At 36.3% G+C, this 23,475-nt stretch overlaps 1 protein-coding gene across 1 annotated transcript; it reads left to right on the forward strand.

The window, feature by feature from the left end:
- Positions 1-8,093: 8,093 nt before the first annotated feature.
- PCDH20 (protocadherin 20) lies at positions 8,094-14,037 on the forward strand. The gene is made up of 2 exons (XM_004285737.2): positions 8,094-8,917; positions 9,955-14,037. Exons 1-2 carry the CDS (start codon positions 8,786-8,788, stop codon positions 12,673-12,675), a joined length of 2,853 nt encoding a protein of 950 aa, XP_004285785.1. The 5' UTR covers positions 8,094-8,785; the 3' UTR covers positions 12,676-14,037.
- Positions 14,038-23,475: the final 9,438 nt, after the last annotated feature.

The following is a 23,475-nucleotide window of genomic DNA, read 5'->3' on the forward strand; positions in this document are numbered from 1 at the left end:
CCATAAACAAGACCAAAAGACAACCCTCAGAATGGGAGAAAATATTTGCCAATGAAGCAACTGACAAAAGATTAATCTCCAAAATTTACAAGCAGCTCATGCAGCTCAATGACAAAAAAACAAACAACCCAATCCCAAAATGGGCAGAAGACCTAAATAGACATTTCTCCAAAGAAGATATACAGAGTGCCAACAAACACATGAAAGAATGCTCAGCATCATTAATCATTAGAGAAATGCAAATCAAAACTATGAGATATCATCTCACACCAGTCAGAATGGCCAACATCAAAAAAATCTAGAAACCATAAATGCTGGAGAAGGTGTGGAGAAAAGGGAACACTCTTGCACTGCTGGTGTGAATGTGAATTGGTACAGCCACTATGGAGAACAGTATGGAGGTTCCTTAAAAATCTACAAATAGAACTACCATATGACCCAGCAATCCCACCACTGGGCATATACCCTGAGAAAACCATAATTCAAAAAGAGTCATGTACCAAAATGTTCATTGCAGCTCTATTTACAATAGTGAGAATATGGAAACAACCTAAGTGTCCATCATCAGATGAATGGATAAAGAAGATGTGGCACATATATACAATGGAATATTACTCAGCTATAAAAATAAATGAAATTGAGCTATTTGTAATGATGGACCTAGAGTCCATCATACAGCGTGAAGTAAGTCAGAAAGAGAAAGACAAATACTGTCTTATATGGAATTTATATATATATTTGGAATTTACATATATATGGAATTACATATATATGGAATATATATGTAATTATGGAATATAAGAAAAAAAATGTTATGAAGAACCTACGGGTAAGACAGGAATAAAGACACAGACCTACTAGAGAATGGACTTGAGGATATGGGGAGGGGGAAGGATAAGCTGTGACAAAGTGAGAGAGTGGCATGGACATATATACACTACCAAACATAAAATAGATAGCTAGTGGGAAGTATCCACATAGCACAGGGAGATCAGCTCGGTGCTTTGTGACCACCTAGAGGGGTGGGATAGGGAGGGTGGGAGGGAGGGAGACGCAGGAGGGAAGAGATATGGGAACATACGTATATGTATACCTGATTCACTTTGTTATAAAGTAGAAACTAACACACCATTGTAAAGCAATTATACTCCAATAAAGGTATAAAATTAAAATAAAAAAATAAAAGCAAAGGCATAAATAAAATTAATCTGGATAAAAAAAAACCTACAGTTGATTCTGATACGATTCACAGACACAGTGTAAAGCTTCTGCTTTACAGGAAATAATACCAGATTACTTTGTTATTTTATAGTTATACTAACATGTTGTAATATTGATGGATAAGTCTGATGTCAAAATGCACTCCCTACTAGGGATAAAAAGGAACTAGTAGTCTCTACTGCTACTTGTTGGCAGCATGCGTGTATTGCAAGGGCAATTATTGTAGGAATCCAAATTAGTGGAACAATTGAGAATTGGAAGACTACATACAGATCATCTAGTCAAGCTTCCAACTATTATAGTTGTGAAAACTAAGGTCCATATGAATGAAATGATTTATCTCCAAAGAACATTAGTGAAAGAGTATGAAATAAAAAATATCTTTAAAAAAAAAAAGAATTGGTGATCTTTTAAGATATTTATAATTTTTTCTCAAGAAGCACACTACTTTCACTAAATAAATATTTTATTGCCATATAATTCCAAACCATTAATGAAAATTTATTTACAAAATCCACTTTCTTTTCTTGATTATCTAAATAAGGAAAGAAAAAAATATATTTTTAATAAATATGACATGTACATTTTTATTGAAGTTCATAATTATTCAACTTTTCAATTATTCAAGTTTGTTATTTTGGGAGTGATTCTGTTGTCGCCAGATTCTGCCCATTGTTTATAACACTCACATATTCAACACTCGGCATATGTGCTTACCTCAGTGAATATTAGATTAACCCCAATACACAGAGAAAAGATTTACCAAATTAAAATAAACTACCCAAATTTTCCTTGTTTAATCCTAACTTGGCCCAATTCCTGGCTGTGTGACCTCAAGCAACTTACCACCCTCTGAGAATCTCAAATTCCTCATCTTAAAAATGGGATTATTAACTTGCAAGTTAATAATCAGGTTAATTAATCTCCTTGCAAAGATTAGAGATAATGCTCACCATGCACCTGGCAAAAGTTAGGTGCTCAATGATTGGTAGCTGTTAGCAGTAAATGAATTTGAGGTCAGCAACCTATACCCTCTTCCCAAAAAGATACCCAGAAGAAGCTAGTGATCATAGGTATACTCCTATGAAAATGTTGACTTTTTACATCATTAACAAAGAATTTCATTGACCCTACAGCACTAATTCAGTGCATGCTGAGATCTGAACAGTCATGCAGTTTTTAACAATCCCACCTTAAATTCAAAGAATCATATAAAAAGAGATTTTATAAAGCCAGGCAAAAGATCTGTCGATCTATGTAAAAACATTACAGAAGCACAAGTTTTCATTAAGCTTTTCCCAGTGTAACACTGTGAGAGTGAAGAATAGGTATCTGAAGGATACAGGACATAGGATCAGTGCCCTAAAATGAAATTTCAAATGATTTCTCTCCTTCAATGGGTTTGTTTTGTCCCTGACCTAATTTCTATGCTAATTTATAAGGTTGCAATTGCTTTATTCTCTGCAAAGCCCACTCTCCCTTCTTTCAAGTCTCTCAGGGACTGACTCCAGGGAGCAAGGCATATATATATAATCAATAAACTACATTTGGTTAACTGTTCATTATTCACTGACTCCTGATCCACTTTTTGGACTTTCCACGCCTTTCATTTCATCTTCTCCTCAATCCTACTACCTTTCTTTTGATGGTTTCACTGCTCATTATCACCTCTACCAGAAGTGAGAAGGAATAATGTGAAATTTAAATAAGTCAAAAATGACTTTTAAAATTTATTTTGAGGATTAGGATAGAAAGTTGAAAATGTGAGCTAAAATTAGGTCTGGCATTTTCTGATGACTTCACCCAGCTATACTTAGCCCGGTTAAAATTGTGCTAATTCAGTTCTGAAAAATAAAAGGACAGTTCAACCCTATTATATTCCTTCCTCTTGGAATACAGGGAGAAAGAGGAGATATGTGAAATCTATTTACACAAAGTTTTCTAAAATAAAAAGGAAAGTACTAGTCAGAATAGACCAATGCTTAATAAAAGTCTCATTTATAAGTTGCACAGTACAGTGGTAAATGTTTTAGAATACAAGTTTATATTATAGTAAATTAGCTTATTTGCACCCTTTTTCATACAAGTAATGTAAATGTATATTTATTTTCTTAACTATCCGGCTTTTTTAGCAAAAGAACCAATGTGCTGGTTTTCTTTTAGTCATACAATTATTTTCTGAGTTGTGTAGGGAAAATGCAATAGGATTTTTTGAAGTTTGTCTGATATACTTGAACAATAATTTATCCAAATTAGTACTGGTTCTTAAAAATATTTGTAAATTTTCAAAATTAATAAAATAATATAAAATAAAGTAACTAGTACTTATGGCAATATTTAATAGCAAGGCTTTGGGAAATAATAGACAGTAAAAAAAAATGCTGTTTTGCTAAGTTATCCTCTAATATGGAGATAATCCTGAGGGCAAAATCTACTATATTAAGAAATAGGAAAAAAAAGAAAAGAAAAAAAAAAGAAATAGGAGTATTTTGAGGATTCACATTAGCCATCTCTCTTGCTCTCAACTAATATGTAAAATGAGGGCTAACTAGGTGATCCGTAAAATTACTCAGACCCTTGCAATACTTTCAAGTATACACATAAATATACATTCATAATATATTTTAAGTCCACAAGTTGTGAGAAGATCTAAGCTAGCCAAACACAGAGAAGTTTGTGTCTGTGTGTATGTATGTGTTTAGGAAACAGTAATTGACCAATTTTTTCAAAAAGGCCTCATATAGCAAACCTATACCTACAATCGTGTTTTTCTTATGTTGGTGAGTGATAAATGTTTGTTGACTTGAAGTGAGTTTAAATGTATAGAGGCCCTAGATCCACCATTTAGGTGAGAAGAGTGTACCAGAGTAGAAAGATCATGTGCTTTGGAGGCCTGATATTCAAGTCCAGTCACCACAGACACTGACAAACATGTAATTTATGCCTGTAAAAATTGATATAATAATACCTATATTATAAAACCGTTTGTTATGAGGTTAAAGTAAATAAATACGTAAAAGCCCCAGTAGTATGTTCAGAACATATCTGAAACTCCATAAATGTTTTATTATTTCTCAAATATTATATTGGTTTTACAAATATAATCATCCCTCAACCTTGATTATTGGATCAGAAAGAAATATATATACAATTTTTAAAATATGTATATATTTATAAATTATATATTTATAAAACAATTTAGTATTTAAAATATTTGTATTATATAAAAATATGTGTTTAATTATATATTTATAATTATATATTATATTTATATGATATTATATGTCCTATATATTGTACTATTTATACTTACATATATGCGTGCATATATAATATAAACATAATATATATACACACACATATTTTAAGACATCTAGAGGGACTGCTAATTTCATACATTAACAAGCAAAAAATAAAATAATCTTTTTGTTTCTTTTTTATTGAGGTATAAAATGATTTATAATGTGCTAGTTTCTGGTGTACAGCAAAGTGATTCAGTTATACATACATATGTATATGCTTTGTCATATTCTTTTCCTTTATGGTTTATTACAGGATATTGAATATATTTCCCTGTGCTATACAATAGGACCTTGTTGTTTATCCATTTTCTATATAATAGTTTGCATCTGCTAGTCCCAAACACTCAATGCTACTCTCCCCTGAACTCCCTACCCCTTGGAAACCACAAGTCTGTTCTCTATGTCTGTGAGTCTGTTTCTTTTTGGTAGATAAGTTCATTTCTGTCACATTTTAGATTCCACATATAAGTGATATCATATGGCATTTGTCTTTCTCTTTCTGACTTACTTCACTTAGTATGATAATCTCTATGTCCATCCATGTACTGCGAATTGCATTATTTCATTCTTTTTTATGACTGAGTAATATTTCATTTATATATATATATATATATATATATTATATATGTATATATACCACATCTTCTTTATCCATTCAACTGTCAATAGACATTTAGGTTGTTTCTACTGTCAATAGTGCTGCTACGAATATAAGGGTGTATGTGTCTTCAAATTATGGTTTTCTAGGGATATATCCCCAGAAGTGGGATTGCTGGATCATATGGCAACTCAGTTTTTGGTTTTTGAGGAACCTCCATGCAGTTCTCCATAGTGGTTGTACGAATTTACATTCCCACCAACAGTGTGAGAGAGTTCCCTTTTCTCCACATCGTCTCTAGCATTTGTTATTTGTAGACATTTTAATGATGGCCATTCTGACTGGTGTGAGGTGGTACCCCATTGTAGATTTGATTTGCATAAAATAATCTTAAAATAAGTTCATATGCTTAATTTGTATTTATTTATAAGGTTGAATTAACCAGAACAATTATAGAACTATGTATGGTTCAGAATAAGTTTAAATATCTGTGCATATATTAAATCACATGAAATGTTGTGGATAGAATACTGTTATTAAAATACTCTAAATGGTACAATCACAGTTACTTGAAAAATACAATAAAAAATACCTGGAAAACATAGTACTGCAAAATTTTAAAAGTTTTAAGATATGTTTGCTAAATGTACAAAGTTTGATAGATGCATGCTCACAGCAAATAAAGAGATAAAACTACAAGGAGAGAAGCCTTGCAGTAAATGAAAATTATTAACCTTCAGTGATATAGCACAGTAAATAAGGATCAAATTAACCTGTGTATCATTATGCAGTGTCTGCCACAGACATATATTAGGTAAGCCATTTCCCTCATATATGTGTATGTAGTGTGTATGGGTATTTTTATAAGAAATTGAAACAGAGAGGTCTGCTGACTTGTCTAAAGTCACACTGTGACGTCGCAACCACCTAGAGAAGGGCATCCTAATCCCCTGGCTCAGCTCAGTGCCATCTATTATATCACGTTGTTTTCCTTGTCTATAGAAAAAATAAGCTTGGGAGGCTTATAATCTAGCTATTCTTCTAGATTGATTTTTACAGAACACCTGGGAAGCAGGCCCAGAGCAATTGAGACATCTGAGAAGTTCATTATAAGTATCATTTTCAAGGGACTAATAGCATAGAAGCTCTCTAAGTCATCTTTAGAAAGAAATATGTAACACCAGATGGCAGGTCACAGAGCTGGTGTCATAAGGAATAGGAGTTTGTGAACACTTTCATGGTGCACAGTAAGAAGATACAAGGGAAGAAAGAAGGGAATTTGGTCTTTTTTTTTTTTTTTTTAAGCCCAATTACCATTGAAATCTCTACTTAGATCTTCAAAGAGGAAAGATAATAACAAGCAGCTCAGTTAACAGTTTGGAATGTGTCATGTAAGGTATTCCCCCAAATTGTGCTGGCCTTGATGACAAATTTCCATGCAGGGACTTTGCAATAACCACAGTAACTTAGAGTAAAGTAGGTTATTATTGTTGTCCTAAACATTATCTCCAGAATGTTTAATTTAGGTGTTTCAACTTACATTATAGTTTATATGGTCATGCTTTTTAGAAACACTACAGAAAACTATTGCTGAATGTAGTGTCCTTGTAAAAAAAGGATAAACTAAAGAAAGAAATCCCTATATTTTCATCAAAATAGGTGAGTGATCTTAACCTGTTGGAGAGGGCATGAACTGTAAGGGGATATAGAGTCTACTGCTGTTGCTCTCTGTATAAATGTAGAATTAATTCAGATTGTGGGTCTAGCCTGTATGTATCCTGACCATGGATGGATTGCCTAATTCTGGCCATGTGCCTCAAACTTTCAGAAGCTGTGGATATCGTGTGAAGACATAAACTAAACACATTTCAGAAGCAGCTTTCTACTGATTTTTGGAGTCAGATATGTTTCAACTACAGACCCTAAAGTATAATTATTTACCAATTATGTGGTAAAAGTTCAACTGTAGGGCAGAATGAGCAGCTGAAGAAGCAAGGAGAGGCAAAGCATACTTGCCTGACTGTGTTTTGTTTATCAGCTGTGTGATGGCCTTACACGTACATGTACATGTTCCTGTGTGTTTACCACTTCATCAGCATTCCAGTTTCACTCCAAAGAACTTAAAGAAGCTGATTTTATAAGCCAGATATGTATTACAGAAGGTTTTGTTTGCGAACTCCATGTACAGCCCCATTTGTGCAATAAGAAGTTGTTACACACACCAGGTGTTTTGATGTAGTGCGTTATCAATTATTTAGGACTCTCTAGGATTAGTCGGGATGAGGAGAAAATAGGAAGGGTCAGAAGCAAAACAATTAGCTCTGCTAAGCAATTTATATTCTATTTAGCATACAGTAGAAGAAGAAAATTGAAGTGGATCCTATGGAAAACACAAGATGTCAGATCTTTCTCTAACCCAGGAGGAGGACTTTTCTATTCCAGGTTTGGTCATTAGTTACTCAGCTGAGAGCGTTTTATGCTCAGGGCAGCCCACAGGATATATGGACACCTAGGGATGAAGAGAAATGTCTACTCAGGGAAAGGCCAATGGTCTTTACCACTACTTACATCGCACCCTGCATATCAAAAAGTGTTTCACGGACTTAATGCACTGGAGCTTCTCACCTGCCCTGACTTTATAAATGAGGAAACTTGTCATACGGTTATTTAGTGTCAGAGCCAGAGGGGATAGCCAAGCATTCTCCACCACACTCCTTCAGAATTCCTTTCCCAGTAAAAATTCTAAGAAAAAAAAAAGTAATAACTTGAAATGTAGCCTTTTTTTTTTTTGAACCTAGGCTTCAGTAAGTGCCCTCCAAAAAAAGAAAAAACAAAAAATACATCCCTTAGAGAAATCTGGTAAAATCGCTTGCAGGCAGAACCACTTCTGTTACCAAGCAATTGTTGCCACTCTCCCTCTTGGCTCTTTACCTTAGCCAGAAGCCGCGGTTGTCTCAAAAGACCACAAGGCAGACACCCAGAGACACTTGCGCCTACAACTAGGAAATTGGTAGAAGCTTTGTCACCGCCAACTGCGAAGCTTCAAAATTAAAGCACGTCGAAACCTTCACCGATTTCATATATTTGCTTCTCTGCTTCAGACCGCCTTACTAAGAGTTTGAAGTTCCTTCTCTCTGCAGAGAAAGTGGATTTTCTTTCTCTGTGCAAACACTGCTGGATCCAAGTCTCTCGGAAGAACTGGTGGCAAAGCAGGCGTTTGGGGATCGCGCCTGTGATTGCTCCGTAGTGCCGACTTCCTCTCTCTCTAATCAGATGTAAATGCAAGCTTATTAATTTAGTCTAATTCTCCCTCTCACGCTCGCAACCTGTGAACTTGGGTCCTGACTGGTGCTGCGAGGAGGGAGGACGGTGGACAAGCGCCCCGGAGTCCGACCGGGTGGCGCCTAGTCGCCGTCTTCAGAGGCAAGTCCCCGCTCCGGCTCCTCCGCCGGGGTCTGGACTTAACCCAGGTCCAGGACAGGAAACCATGACCGTGCCTCGGTACCCCCTCACCTTTCTGCCCCCCGCCCCCCCTTGAGCTGCTGTCCTTAACTGACGATCCAGTGACTATTGGCTGAAGTTCCCTAGCCATTTGCATGCACAGAGAGGGAGTGTCTTCTGCCGCCTCCCCGTCAGGAGCGCGCCGACTGCAGCTTCCAAGGGAATGCGCGGCCGAGGGGATGCGCGCAGCTCGCGGGCCCTGCCAGTGAGCTGGCGCCCGGCGACCTGGCACCCGCGCCTGGATATGGGGCGTCTAAGTCGTTCCAGGAGCAGCACCAGCCACAGAAACCTACCGGTAAGGGTAGGGGTCCACGAGCCTCGCGGCCCCGACAAGTTACAGTACTGTGGGGCAGTTCCCACTCCTTTATGGTTTCTCAAACCTTTTACCTTAATTCAAACTTCCCAGGAAGGTTGGGTGGAGGGAACGGGAGTTTGGGATAATGTGTCTGCATTTTAGCAAGGAATAGGCAAGTCCTTGGGTCGTGAGAAGTTTCTGAAGCAGAAATGTAGGCAGATGAGGTGGAGGAGGCTGGGGTGTGCTCAATTGGCTTTGAGATAAAGGGGTTCGTAGATTGTTTCCTGCGGCCAGCATCTGGCTGTGACTGTCTACTGCAATTGACAAATTGTTTTTGCATAATCATTTCCCACATTTACTTCTCTTTCCCTAAGGGAGGGGGATTTGTGAGAGCTTGTTAGGGCGTGGAAATACAGATCCTTTCGATTTGAGTTTAGATACGTACTAAAATGAAAATCAATTCTTCCGACATAAAGCGTTTATTTGGTGGGGTAGGGAGTCCGAGGGGGTAGAGTTACTATATTATTATTATTATTAATATTGTTGTTATCGGTCTCATAGCAAGGGATGCAACACATTTCGCATTTCGGGGATCTTAGTGGTAGAAACATTTCAATGGAAAATAAAGTGCCCACCTCTCGGTCCTCTCCACTACCAGCCCCCTCCCTCCCCATGACCTACCCTGGTGGTTTCTCTGTCGCGTTGCGCAGTCCTCTCCACTCCGACATGTACTTCCAGGGATGAGTTATGGTTTGGGATTCCGAATATTAACTGAGCGAGGTGGTGATGGGGAGCCGGGCAGGGGCAGGGGTCGGGGGGAGATGTAGAAAGTAAAGAGAAAAATTAAGTTTTGGAGACACTGTTGCCCCATAGATCTCTCCTTTACAGCAAGTTTCCTTTTCACCCCGTTCTGACTGGAGCGTTTGCCTTTGGGAATGGGGATGGAGCCAGAATGATCCCAGGGCAATGGTTCTGACTCCAAGCTCTGTGTTTTCCGCGTGTGTGTAATAAGCCTTCTCTCCACCCTCCACGTTCAGCATCTGCTTCTGTTTTTCCTCTTCGTGGGACCCTTCAACTGCCTGGCGAGTTACAGCCGGGCCACGGAGCTTCTGTACAGCCTGAACGAGGGACTGCCCGCGGGGGTGCTCATCGGCAGCCTGGCCGAGGACCTGCGGCTGGTGCACGGAGCAGGGAGGCAGGACCCGCAGTCGCAGCCCCCGGAGCACAGCGGCGCCGAGCGGAACCCTCCTCTCTCCTTCAGCCTGGCCTCCCAGGGACTGAGTGGCCAGTACGTGATCCTAGACAATCGCTCCGGAGAGCTGCACACTTCTGCCCAGGAGATCGACAGGGAGGCCCTGTGTCTTGAAGGAGGTGGAGGGGCTGCCTGGCGGGGCAGCATTTCCATCTCCTCTTCGCCTTCCGCTGACTCTTGTCTTTTGCTTCTGGACGTACTGGTCCTGCCTCAGGAATACTTTAGGTTTGTGAAGGTGAAAATCGCTATCCGGGACATCAATGACAATGCCCCACAGTTCCCTGTTTCCGAAATATCGGTTTGGGTCCCAGAAAATGCACCTGTAAACACCCGGCTGGCCATAGAGCATCCTGCCATGGACCGAGATATAGGCACTAACGGAGTTCAGACCTACCGCTTGCTGGACTACCATCGTATGTTCACCCTGGACGTGGAGGAGAATGAGAATGGGGAGCGAACCCCCTACCTAATTGTCATGGGACTGTTGGACAGGGAGACCCAGGACAAGTATGTGAGCATCATCATAGCTGAGGATGGTGGGTCTCCACCACTGTTGGGCAGTGCCACCCTCACCATTGGCATAAGTGACATTAATGACAATTGCCCTCTCTTCACAGACTCACAAATCAATGCCACTGTGTATGGGAATGCTACAGTGGGCACACCGATTGCAGCTGTCCAGGCTGTGGACAGAGACTTGGGAAACAATGCTCAGGTCACCTACTCTTATAGCCAGAAAGTTCCACAAGTATCCAAGGATTTATTCCATCTGGATGAAAACACTGGAGTCATTAAACTTTTCAGTAAGATTGGGGGAAGTGTTCTGCAAACACACAAGCTCACCATTCTTGCTAATGGGCCGGGCTGCATCCCTGCTATGATAACTGCCCTGGTGACCATTATCAAAGTCATTTTCAGACCACCTGAAATTGTCCCTCGTTATATAGCGAATGAGATAGATGGTATTGTTTACCTGAAAGAACTGGAACCTGTTAAAACTCCAATTGCATTTTTCACCATAAGAGATCCAGAAGGTAAATACAAGGTGAACTGCTACTTGGATGGTGAAGGACCATTTAGGTTAGCACCCTACAAACCATACAGTAATGAATATCTGCTAGAAACCACAAAACCTATGGATTATGAGCTACAGCAGTTCTATGAAATAGCTGTCGTAGCCTGGAACTCTGAGGGATTTCATGTCAAAAAAATGATTAAAGTGCAACTTTTAGATGACAATGATAATGCTCCTATTTTCCTTCAACCCTTGGTGGAACTAACCATTGAAGAAAACAACTCACCCAATGCCTTTTTGACTAAGCTAGATGCTACAGATGCTGACAGTGGAGAGAGGGGACAAGTTTCATATTTTCTGGGACCTGATGCTCCATCATACTTTTCCTTAGACAGTGTCACAGGAGTTCTGACAGTTTCTACTCAGCTGGATCGAGAAGAGAAAGAAAAGTACAAGTACACAGTCAGAGCTGTTGACTCTGGGAAGCCACCCAAAGAATCAGTAGCCACCGTGGCTATCACAGTGTTGGATAAAAATGACAACAGTCCTAGGTTCATCAACAAGGACTTCAGCTTCTTTGTGCCAGAAAACTTTCCAGGATATGGTGAAATTGGAATAATTAGTGTAACAGATGCCGATGCTGGGCAAAATGGATGGGTTGCCCTCTCCGTGGTGAACCAGAGTGATATTTTTGTCATAGACACAGGAAAGGGCACGCTGAGAGCCAAAGTCTCTTTGGACAGAGAGCAGCAAAGCTCCTATACTTTGTGGGTTGAAGCTGTTGATGGAGGTGAGCCTCCCCTCTCCTCTACCACAAAAATCACAATTCTCCTTCTAGATATCAATGACAACCCACCTCTTGTTTTATTTCCTCAATCTAACATGTCTTACCTGTTAGTTTTACCTTCTACTCTCCCTGGCTCCCCAGTTACAGAGGTCTATGCAATTGACAAAGACACAGGCATGAATGCTGTCATAGCTTACAGCATCATAGGGAGAAGAGGTCCTAGGCCTGAGTCATTTAGGATTGACCCTAAAACTGGCAACATTACTTTGGAAGAGGCATTGCTGCAGACAGATTATGGGCTCCATCGTTTACTGGTGAAAGTGAGTGATCATGGTTATCCCGAACCTCTCCATTCCACGGTCATGGTGAACCTATTTGTCAATGACACTGTCAGTAATGAGAGCTACATTGAGAGTCTTTTAAGAAAGGAACCAGAAATTAACATAGAGGAGAAAGAACCACAGATCTCCATAGAACCGACTCATAGGAAAGTTGAGCCTGTGTCTTGTATGCCCACCTTAGTAGCTCTGTCTGTAATAAGCTTGGGTTCTATCACTCTCGTAACAGGGATGGGCATATACATCTGTTTGAGAGGGAAAAGGCATCACAGGGAGGATGAAAATTTTGGAGTACAAATTCCATTAAAAGGAAAAATTGACTTGCATATGAGAGAGAGGAAACCAATGGATATTTCTAATATTTGATTTTTTTTTTTTTTTTTTTTTTGCTGTGGAGTAACAGAGATGTTTTAACTGACTTTGGAGAGTCTTCACCACCCAAAGAGTGTTGGACATCTAATTTATAACTTGTACTGTATTGTAAATAGCTGTTTACAAGTTTTTAAATTCAAAATCAGAGGTTATAAAATGTGTACAGCATTTTTTTAATGAAAATTGGTACTAACAGCTTTGGAACTGTTATAAAAAAAGCTTGGACATGATTTGCAGCTTTCATACACCAAGCAGATGATTGTTAAAACCCGGGAATAAGGTAAGAAAATGGTACATTGCATTTTTGGCTAAAAAAGTCCTTTAACCACAAGAGGGCATCAGCTGCTCCTTTGCAGGGAACTCTTAAGGTATTGTACATGACAGTTGTACATGAAATTAATGAAAGAGTCTATTTTAAATATATTGTTTTTAACATTAAACAAAGATGAAATTAAAGTAAATGGAATGTCACCCCACTTAAATGTATGATAAAAAAGAAAAGAAATGCATTTGTAAACAGAATGTTTATTACCTCACAAGTGCATAATGTATAATTTGAAAGAGAAGACTTCACAAAGAAGCGCAATTCTTTTTTAGCAAGGATAAACGCTTTGCCATGTGTTAAAGATCTGACGTGCTGAAGATTAATTCGCCTTCTGTGTACTCTGGTTGCTTTCTGTTTGCTTTACCACTGCACTTGTTATTATTACAAGGTAAAATATATATATTCTTTTTTAAAGAAAATGTAACTAGAAATTATGTCCAAGAGAAACAGTCAGAAGCAAAGATATGTTTCAATCTTAGTTGCTTCATAGGTGTTCATGATATTTTCATGCTTTCACAACTTGTCAGTAGTGTTCTATACTTGGGTTATGTATTAGATTCTTATATACTTAAACTCATGTGTTACAGAAAAAAAGAAAAATCTAATTAAAACAAAATTATTCTGGAAGCTGGTGGACACTACTGGTTGTTTTAGCTGGACCTTTTCTATGAAAGTTATACTTATCTTTTTGTTGTTGTTTAGGTTTGTTGGCTACCGGTTCTGGCTTCCTTTCTTTGGCTTTGGATTAGGTCCAAGAGTTTATTTGTAAGCCCAGCAGCAGATTTCTTTGATAATTTAGCTTTTACTGAACAATTTGCAGTGAAGCAAGCTGGTTTATCAGTGATTGGTCATCTTCACTTCCACGTGTGAGCTGGAAATTTTATTTTATATGAGAGCTATAGCAAAATTATCTTTGTAAACAAAGAATAAGTGTTAGCTTAAACTGGATCATTCTACTTTTGGGCATCATGTGTCTGTACTGTACCAAAAGTGTTTCTATGTCTGCAAATTAAAGGTATATATTTTCATAATTTCTTTCCCATTTTTACTGTTTTATATTTGAACATGGGCTTGTTCTTTTACTGAAGCTCCTGTTAATGGCATTCATTTGCTTTTAGAGGTAAATGTGGGTAAACTAAATATTCTGTTATGCTAACGTTTATATTAAACTAATTCATTACTTAATTAAACATTTGGTAAATTATTATTAAATACATGTGTAGTTATAGACATATATAGACACACACACACACATATATATATGTTTATATATATATAATAGAAAAAGAGTATGCCTATGTGTTTGATAGAAGTTCACATGAAAATTTACACCCATGCATGTGTACGTGCATATTAATTTATTATGACTTAGAATCAATTATAAACACTCATTTTAATACATACTTATAACAAATCCTCTGTTAGCTGTGTTACAAGTGCTTTCAATAAATTTTAAAATAAAAACACATTGCAAAAAAAGAATTGAATACAAAAACTCAAGACCTTTTGAATAGATATTAACTCATTTTCTTGTTTTCTTCAATTTGAGAATTTTAATAAATAAAATAATAAGCATATGAGGCAGTAGTGTTTGTTACAAAAAGGAAATATATTTTTATTGGAAATTCCTTTTTTATGAGAGACCACTGAGCTAAGAAAGTAAGATCATTTAACCCCCCAAACTTTTCATTCATAATTGATATAGAGCAATGGAGGAAACCATCCTCCACCAGTCATTTTTATATCTGATTTCTCTCTTTTACAGGAAAGGAATACATGTGAAACAAGTAGCACCATTAAAAAAAAAAAAAGTCCTCTACAAATGCAATGATTTAATTATCAATATAAATAACAAAACATTTTATTCTTTTATGAGTTTGAAGAAGGTTCATGTGTTTGGGGTATGGATTTCATCTCTAGCATGAAAAAAATGCCTGTGACATTAATAAAAGGACATATTTCTGAATAACTTCTTGTGCCAAGATTTCCTTTACAAAAACATCTCATTCACTTTAAAAATATATATAACCAGGAAAGTTAAAGTAAATTAAGCTCAAAGATAAAAGCCCCTTTTTTCTAACACCTTGCGCTAGAATGGTTGCCAAAATGTATGCTAATCATGTCAATGTTGTTAGTTGAGCTGGCACAAAAATAAATGTTCCATTCATTAAAAACCCTAATATCCATTTAACAGTTTGAGAACCAGTGAGTACTCTTTGTCCAATTTAATGAAGAAGAGATTACTCTGATCTTCACACTGCCAAACCCATTCTTACACCACAGAGAAAACTGTTCATTAATTTGGAGCTGGAAATTTAAAACAACATAGCAATTTCAGCTACAAGGGAGGAAACAATTTACCTTACTTGACTCTTTAGAGGCCCTGACCCTATTTAAAAAAAAAAAAAGTTTTCTTGGCAGTTATGCTTTTATCAATGGCAGTTAAAAGCAAAAGGAAAAAGAGACACTTCTTTTAAAACAATTTTGTAGTATTAGTGTATTAAAAATAAAATCCAAATCCTTTGTCTTTTTGGGTGTTTTGCATGTGTTTTATGAAAACACTAGGTATAATCTTGCCTAAGAAATACTATCAGTGAAACAATATTAGGGAAGGTGTATAAAGTGGACTTGATTGCAGTAATAGCTCTCATAAGGATTCTAATTTGTGCTCCCAGAACATGTTTTGATTGACAACTGTAAAAAGAAGAATTATACAATCCTCGCCTGAGTTTACAGAGACTCGGGTTCCAATCTCTCCTTCCTCGGTGAGGTGAGGACTCTGTGGGGTCCTGACTTTTGGCAGACAATGAAGAATGTAATGAAAGGACAGTATTGAGCATATGGTGCTCTTCAATTCACTGGGCAGCCTCAGCTCACAGACACCAGAGACATAGATACCTGAACATTGTCCTCACTCTGAGGTAGATTTGCTCACTGCAAGAAAGCAGTCAGTGCTACCAATTACATTTTACTGACTTGTGCAATCTCTGCCTCGCAATGTGCCTTTAGAGTGTGAGCAGTCAACAAATATTTATAGAAAGGAAGAGGATTGACAGTTATGCAAATGGACTCAAAGAAGAAAAAAATCAATCATATTAAAAAAATCAGTAATTCCTGAGCAAAACACCCACCATAATTTTTTTCTAGTTAGGTCTATTTCCGATAAGAAAAGATCATGAATACTTTTTAGATGGTATATACATATATACCTACAGTCTATAATCATTTTTTAAATGTCAGTTATTGTTTGTAATTATTCTTAAAATAGTAGCACTTTTTTTTCTGATAAAACCCTAAACTGGAAATGTATTCCTTTAAGCATATAAAACAAAACTGAATGAACTTTAAGGCTTAACGCACTAATGTTAAGAAGTAGGAATACTGTGAAGGTTCAAAAGGAAACTCGGTCATTCATACCATACATATTTATTTTGGTACTCAATTACCATGGGCTCAACTGAGAACAAGACAGAGTCCCTTGATGACTTTAGATTATAGTGTGGGAGGCTAATAAGAAAACATTCAATCTGAAAACACTGTGTGGGATAAATCCTGTTCCCGGGATGCCAAGTGAACCTAACTCAATCTTGGGAAGTCTTAGAGAAAGTTTCCTAAAGGAGGCGATTTCTAACGTGGGCCCTCTCAGGAAGTTGATGCCTAATTTGAATATAAGGAGGAGAAGTTAGCCAGTGGAAAGTGGGCAGAAGGAGAGAGAAGGGTATTTAAGGAAGAGGGAATAATGTGCAAGGCACACATGTGCAAGTGAGCACATCATGACTAAAGAAGCACAAATACTACTGTTCTTCTTGGCTGAAGGGATGAAGAGAATGAAAGATATTATTAACAGTGAACTTGGGGATGTACATGTGCTGCAAATAATAAAGGGACTCGTGTCATACCTGGAGGTTGCAATTTTATCCCAAAGCCAATGGGAATTTTAAGGATTTGAGCAGGCTATGTGTGGTTTTTAAAGATTACTTTGGCAATGTGTGGAGGTTGTGTTGAAAAATGTTCTAGAAACTGAACAGAAGGAGTAGTGACAATTTAAGTGAAAGACGAGGCTTTAAACCAGGCAATATGAAAGAGATATATAACATAGTAGGTAGTAATTTATAGCTAATAAGGAAACTTGTGGTACCAATAAGAATTAATCCACATGTGATAGATAAGAAAGTTCATAATTTTCATAATTTGCTTTCAAGCCTATTTTACAATAAACTTAGTTTTGAATAAACTAAGAGTATCAAGAAAAATTTGACAACTGAGGGGATTAGAAAACAGCAATTATGAAAGTAAAAAATAAGCAAACTATTACTGAAAACAGCAGTTAATTTTCCTTCAAATATTTCTCTTAAAACACACAATTTAATTTTACATTCATTGGAAAGTTAACCAAAGTGTGATACTTAAAAAGACAATATGCCAAATATTAAAAAAAAAAATTCTCTGAGATGAAATCACATCTAAATATGAAGTCAATCAAAATTAACTATTAAAATGAATTATAAGAATCATATATCTTCCCTGCATGCACTTGTAGAAAAGATAGATATAATTTAAAAAATAAAGCTACTTATACCTCATAAAGAGAAAAATATTAAAAAATTATGTATTTGACAAATATAATAATTGCAGGAAAATAGTAAGGAAACAAAACTTTAGGAGATTAGAGAATAAGTGATAATAACCAGGGAAAATTTTATGAGCCTTACAGAAAAATGGAGGGCATAAACTTGATTTATAATACAGAAAAAAATATTTATTTATGCAGAGTTTATATTTATATGTATATACATATGTATATATTAGATATAGGAAAGGCAGGTTCAATTGTGGATATAAGAGATATGGTTAATTCAAAAATGCAGATGACCAGGCTTGTGTATATTAAGGTAAATGAAGGTACACCCAGAATGACTGAAAGTTAGGAACTCACTAAATCACAAACTTAACAACCTCAAAGGAATTTTGGATTATTGTTCTTCTCCTTATAGTTTTGAGTACAATATCCTAAAGCATCCATAAAGATAAGCACTATTATCAATTATTTATTTACTAAACATATTTACTATTAGCCTATACCTCTTATAAGCAAGACATTGTGCTAGGCCCAAAGGCAAATTTTGTTCCATTCTCAAAAAAGATCACTCTCCAGTTTGAGGAAACCAGTGTAAACTACACATAATAATGGATGAATATGTACTCCCTCCCATCTACTCTTCACCTGTGCTTCTTGTACTTCTACCAGAGGGAAACAAGGATCATAATGGCAGATGAAAGCGCTACCTAATGATATAAACTACATACTGAAAGTTAAGAAGAAGAATATCAAAATCATTAGAGGAATATAATCTTTGCAAAGTTTATAAATTACAAAATAGAGATTGAGTGCTTCTTGTGGAGAGAATGGGTGAATTTAAAACTTTTATAACATATATTTTTAACTCATTTTGAAAATTGGAATTCTCTATAACTCCCAAGTACAACTTTCACTCAAAAGATTAAAGAAACAAATGCACTGGGCACTGTGAACCAACTATTCCTTTCAGAAGAATCATAGATTTACATTTCAGAATAATTAAAATGTGACTATGATATTTATTGAATCTACATATGTACCCTGTAGTAACCTGGCTACTATATTTCAAAGAGAGCACTGATTTCTGCTTTGCAAATATACTTTATATAATTTCAAATTCATAGTTTTATGTTAATAAGATTTTTTTTTTTTTTTGCGGTACGCGGGCCTCTAACTGTTGTGGTCTCTCCCGTTGCGGAGCACAGTCTCCGGACACGCAGGATGCGCAGGCTCAGCAGCCATGGTTCATGGGCCCAGCCGCTCTGCAGCATGTGGGATCTTCCCAGACCTGGGTATGAACTCGTGTCCCCTGCATTGGCAGGCAGACTCTCAACCACTGTGCCACCAGGGAAGCCCTGTTAACAAGCTTTCTTAAGGTACTTTCTTGGCAATGTGAGGTTTTGATTTAATGGGGTGTAAAATGTACTTTGGGAGTTGTTACGTAAATCTTTCAAATAATACTATGTAACAGTGTTTTTCAAAGTTATGAGATCTGGTATAACATATGATGAGAGAATATTTTAACATTAATGTATAAAAATTACTGCACATATGTTCTGAATCCTCCATCTCATTATGAAGAAAAAAATACTCCAGAGAAGTTAATTCTAGAAGATTCATAGGAAAAAGCATTGTACTTTAAAGGCAGAGTAAAATGGGCAAAGGAAGAAAAGTAACAATAACAATTTCAAAATTCTAAAAAAGTAAATTTTGTTTTCCTTTTGAAAAACTTCATCTACCCATCTTCCCTCCTCACCCCACTGTCTTATTAAATTGGGAAACGAGTTTCCTTTACATTTTTGTAGTTAAATTATAAAATCATAAACATTTTCAAAGTCAAATGAATGTGGGCAATGTTAATTATAAACCAGGTGCTAAAAACCACTATTGCTTTATATTGAGACAGCTTTCCATTTATGATCCTTTCAATTATTTTTTCAACAGTAAGAAGTTGCATTTGTTTTACAGATTTTCTTGTAATAGCAGTTAATATTCACTGCAAGAAGAAATACAATAACAGGTATTTAGCTTACCCTTAAAATACTTACATTGAATTATCTAAGCATTCAAATTTAGCAAAGCCCACTATTCTGCATGTTTGATTTCTCCATCTAGTCCTACAAAGGATTTTCCTACAAAAAAGTAGTATAAAACATATAATTTTCCCAGTCTCATTTACAAATGTATTTAGCAATTGAATCAGATTTCTGTGAAGAATAACTGAGTATAAGTTGTCTTATAAGATTCTTTGAAAAGAGAGATTTAATGTAACTTAAGTGAATCAAATTGATTGCTTTTTTATGCTTTATGCTTGACTCAGGGCACACTGTTTGAAATGCCGTGACAAACAGCATTCCCCATCAAACCATTTGGTGGGAGTGTCAATTACTGCAATTAGAGATGATTTCTAAAAGACCTCAATAGTGAATGTACATATTGGGAAAGAAAGGTAAAATATCTATGAAAACTTACGAAACATCTGTCTCATGGAGCCAGGAGGAATTTTAAAACATCAATGTTTTCTTCCCCTTTGAGCTTCTTTGATCTTTCTTACTCTATCATCCTGTTGGTCTCTCATAAGGGAAGCTCAATATTCTCAGAATCCATTTATTAGTCTATCTATGGTAGGCAGAATAGCCCCCCAAAGATGTCCATGCCTTAATGCATGGAACCTACAAATACATTATATTACATGGCAAAAGGGGTCTTGCAAATATAATTGATATTATGGACCTTAAAATACAGACATATCCAGCCTAGCTGACAGTCTGCAAGGAATAAACTTGGAAGTGGATTCATCCACAGAGCTTCCAGAAAGCAATACAGCCCAGCTGATACCGTGATTTCTTCAATTCAAAACACCAAGCAGAGGACTGGCTGAACCACTCTGTACCCAGATTTCTGACTACAGGAATGGAAGTTAATAAATGGGTGTTATTTTAAGCTTCTATTGATAATTTTAGGATAATTTGTTAAAACCATGATAAAAAACTACTATGATATCCTGAAAAATACTTTACACATCCATTAAAGTTGGAGTTTAGTTGACCTAGTATAACAAAACATTCATTTTATTTTGGGTAATTTTTACAATAAATGTTTTATTTTTTCTTCATAAAACATGGGTGTTAAGTATATATTTAATTATAATTTGCTAGGTAAAGTAAAAAAACAAATCTTAGAATAATTATATGTATATATATATATATATATATATATATGAAAATAAAATTATGTATTGTGAGCCTACTGTGTTCCAGGCAGTGTGACCCTGCCAGTTAAACTCTATGTTCATTTTACTTTTACTAAGTCACAGAAATAAACAGAAAACCAGAGGTGTTTTTATTTTCCTAAAAGACATTCTCAGTTGACTGGAGCTGGAATGAATAATACTGAATTGTTGATTTCATCTCAGACCGAATTATTTATGAAATGAACTGAACAAGTGATATTTATAATTGAGATACTGTGGGTGAATGTGTTGTGATTGCATATGTAAAATGTTTATCTGATGAAAAAACATGCATGTGCATGTTAAAATGCATCTTTTTGTTGTTGTTGCAGACAAGATGGCCTTTCTAATGGATGAGTCACTTCAATCAATGGATCATTTGAAGTGACTTGTAATCTCTAATTCTCTGAAAACAAGCACTTTGGGGAGTTTCTTTTCTTTTTTTTTAAACACATTCATTCTTATTCCATTTGTCTACTAACTCTACTTCCTATTCAAAAGCTGCTTCAAACTATACAATGAATTCACAGAAGATGAAGTTCATTAGAATCATTAATTTAATATGCACTGACTTTTTATTGGGCATTTACTTTTGCCATATCCAATACATAATACATAGGACCATATTATAGAAAACACTTTACTCTGGTAAAATGATATCATTTTGCAAGAGCAGTCAAATAGTTTAGATTCATATCAGAACTCCTGTGATGAAAGGCTAAAATACAAAGTCATTTTCCCCTTCATGTTGCAAAAAGGCATGTTTCTTTCTTAAATATTTACATTTCTCTTTCACTTTGTATGTCAGTCATTTTTGAAGATTGTAGGGATTTTGTTCTAAATTCTAATCTAAGAAAAACATTAGTGACACTAGTTCAAATAAATTTAAAATACAAATAGGAAAAGCATATTCCAAGAATGAAATGTTCACATAGTTAATAAAGAAATAATTGGGGTGGAGAGACAGGACATCATAAGTGATCATTTAGAACACATTTTAGAAAGAAATTGGGATCATCACTCATGGAGCTAGATACCTGATTTCTAAATGTTGCCAAGTCTAAGCTACACTTTCACAAAAAGAACATGCCTTTCCCATCATTTGTCTAATCACTCACTAGGCTGTGGAATAATTTCTACTCAAGTTATTCACTTATGAAATACATTTAGGATATGTAGAAACTCAAAACTGGAGTTTTGCATAGAAGTGATGTCTGGCTCTCTCTTCTCTTCCTAGAGGTTTAGTTATTGGTTAAACATGAGCCAAGTACTGAGACGGTACTTCTCAAAGATCAGCATTTCCAGGTACACATTCCAGAAGTTCCTCTCATGCTTGAGTTGAGATGGGAGTTTTTCCGAAGTTGTCAGAAAAACCTACAACATTGGAGAGCCTCTTCTGTGAATGTTTTTAGGCGGTCCTTGTTGATGTGGAACACAATGCCTCCTCTGCTGGATGGGTTGGGTAACCACTGCTCAGAAAATGGCAGGCAGCTAGCCGCAGAGCCCTTACAGGCCTAATAAGGTGACATGTGTTGTCATCTTGTTAGACTCACTGTGTGGCACACAGACCAGCAGCAGCAGCTGTAGAAACATCTGGTTGCTTGTTGGACATAAAGAATCTTGGGCCCACCCCAGATCCATTAAACTAGAATCTGGGGACTTCCCTGGTGGTCCAGTGGTTAAGACTTCGCCTTCCAGTACAGGGGTGCAGGTTCCTTCCCTGGTTGGGGAGCTAAGATCCCACGTGCCTCATGGTCAAAAAACCAAAACAGAAGCAATATTGTAACAAATTCAGCGAAGACTTAAAAAAAAACAAAAACACTAGAATCTGTATTTAATATCTCCAGTTGATTTGCATGTACACTAAAGACTGATAAAAATGTGTTTGGATCATTGGCGCTCACATTTGTCTGCATGTTGAAATAATCTAGGGAGCTAAAAAAAAATAACAAATGATGCTTGGGTCCTACCCCACAACTTTCTGATTTAATTGGTACAGGGAGTAGGATGGGAGTCAGGATTTGTTTTTAAAAGCTCCCCAGTGGCTTTTTAATGTGTAGCAAAGTTTGAAAATCACCAAATTAGGGTCCTACTATTCTGTAATTTACAACTTTTACTTGGTATTCTAACATCCAGCCTATTAAGGATTTATTTCATTACTGGAAATTCCTCCCATCATGTTATAAAGTAAGACACTATTTCCAATACTTCCTAAAGATTAAACTCATAAATTAGCATGAATCAGATCTCTTTTTATTATCATTGTCATCAGAACATTATCATTATAATCAAAAGCAGACAAAGTAACTAGAATGGTAACTAGCATGTCTGTTCCTACCTTTTAGAAATTTTAGTTTAGGACAGTTCCTAGAATATAAGACTGATGAGCACAGCAACTTTGTCTCTTTGTTTTTAAGGTGTAGTTCTAGAACCTACATAATAGAGACTCCATAAAAAATATCTGTGGAATAAATGAATGAATACATGAATGGCATGTGGTCCTAACACATAAATTAGTGTAGTTATGTACTTTAGAAGAAAACCATTATATTTTGATTTTAAAAGACAACGTAGGGAACTATACTCAATATTTTATAATAACCTATAAGGGAAAAGAATCTGAAACAGAATATATATATATATATATATATATATATA

This window comes from Orcinus orca, chromosome 18 (assembly GCF_937001465.1).
Source record: "Orcinus orca chromosome 18, mOrcOrc1.1, whole genome shotgun sequence".
Classification (NCBI taxonomy): Eukaryota; Metazoa; Chordata; class Mammalia; order Artiodactyla; family Delphinidae; genus Orcinus; species Orcinus orca.

Bases quoted from the DNA above. Each gene is read 5' to 3' on its own strand.
- PCDH20 (XM_004285737.2), top strand. From the start codon at position 8,786: ATGCGCGGCCGAGGGGATGCGCGCAGCTCGCGGGCCCTGCCAGTGAGC. The intron at 8,918-9,954 runs GTAAGGGTAGGG...CTCCACGTTCAG, and splicing joins CCAGCCACAGAAACCTACCG to CATCTGCTTCTGTTTTTCCT.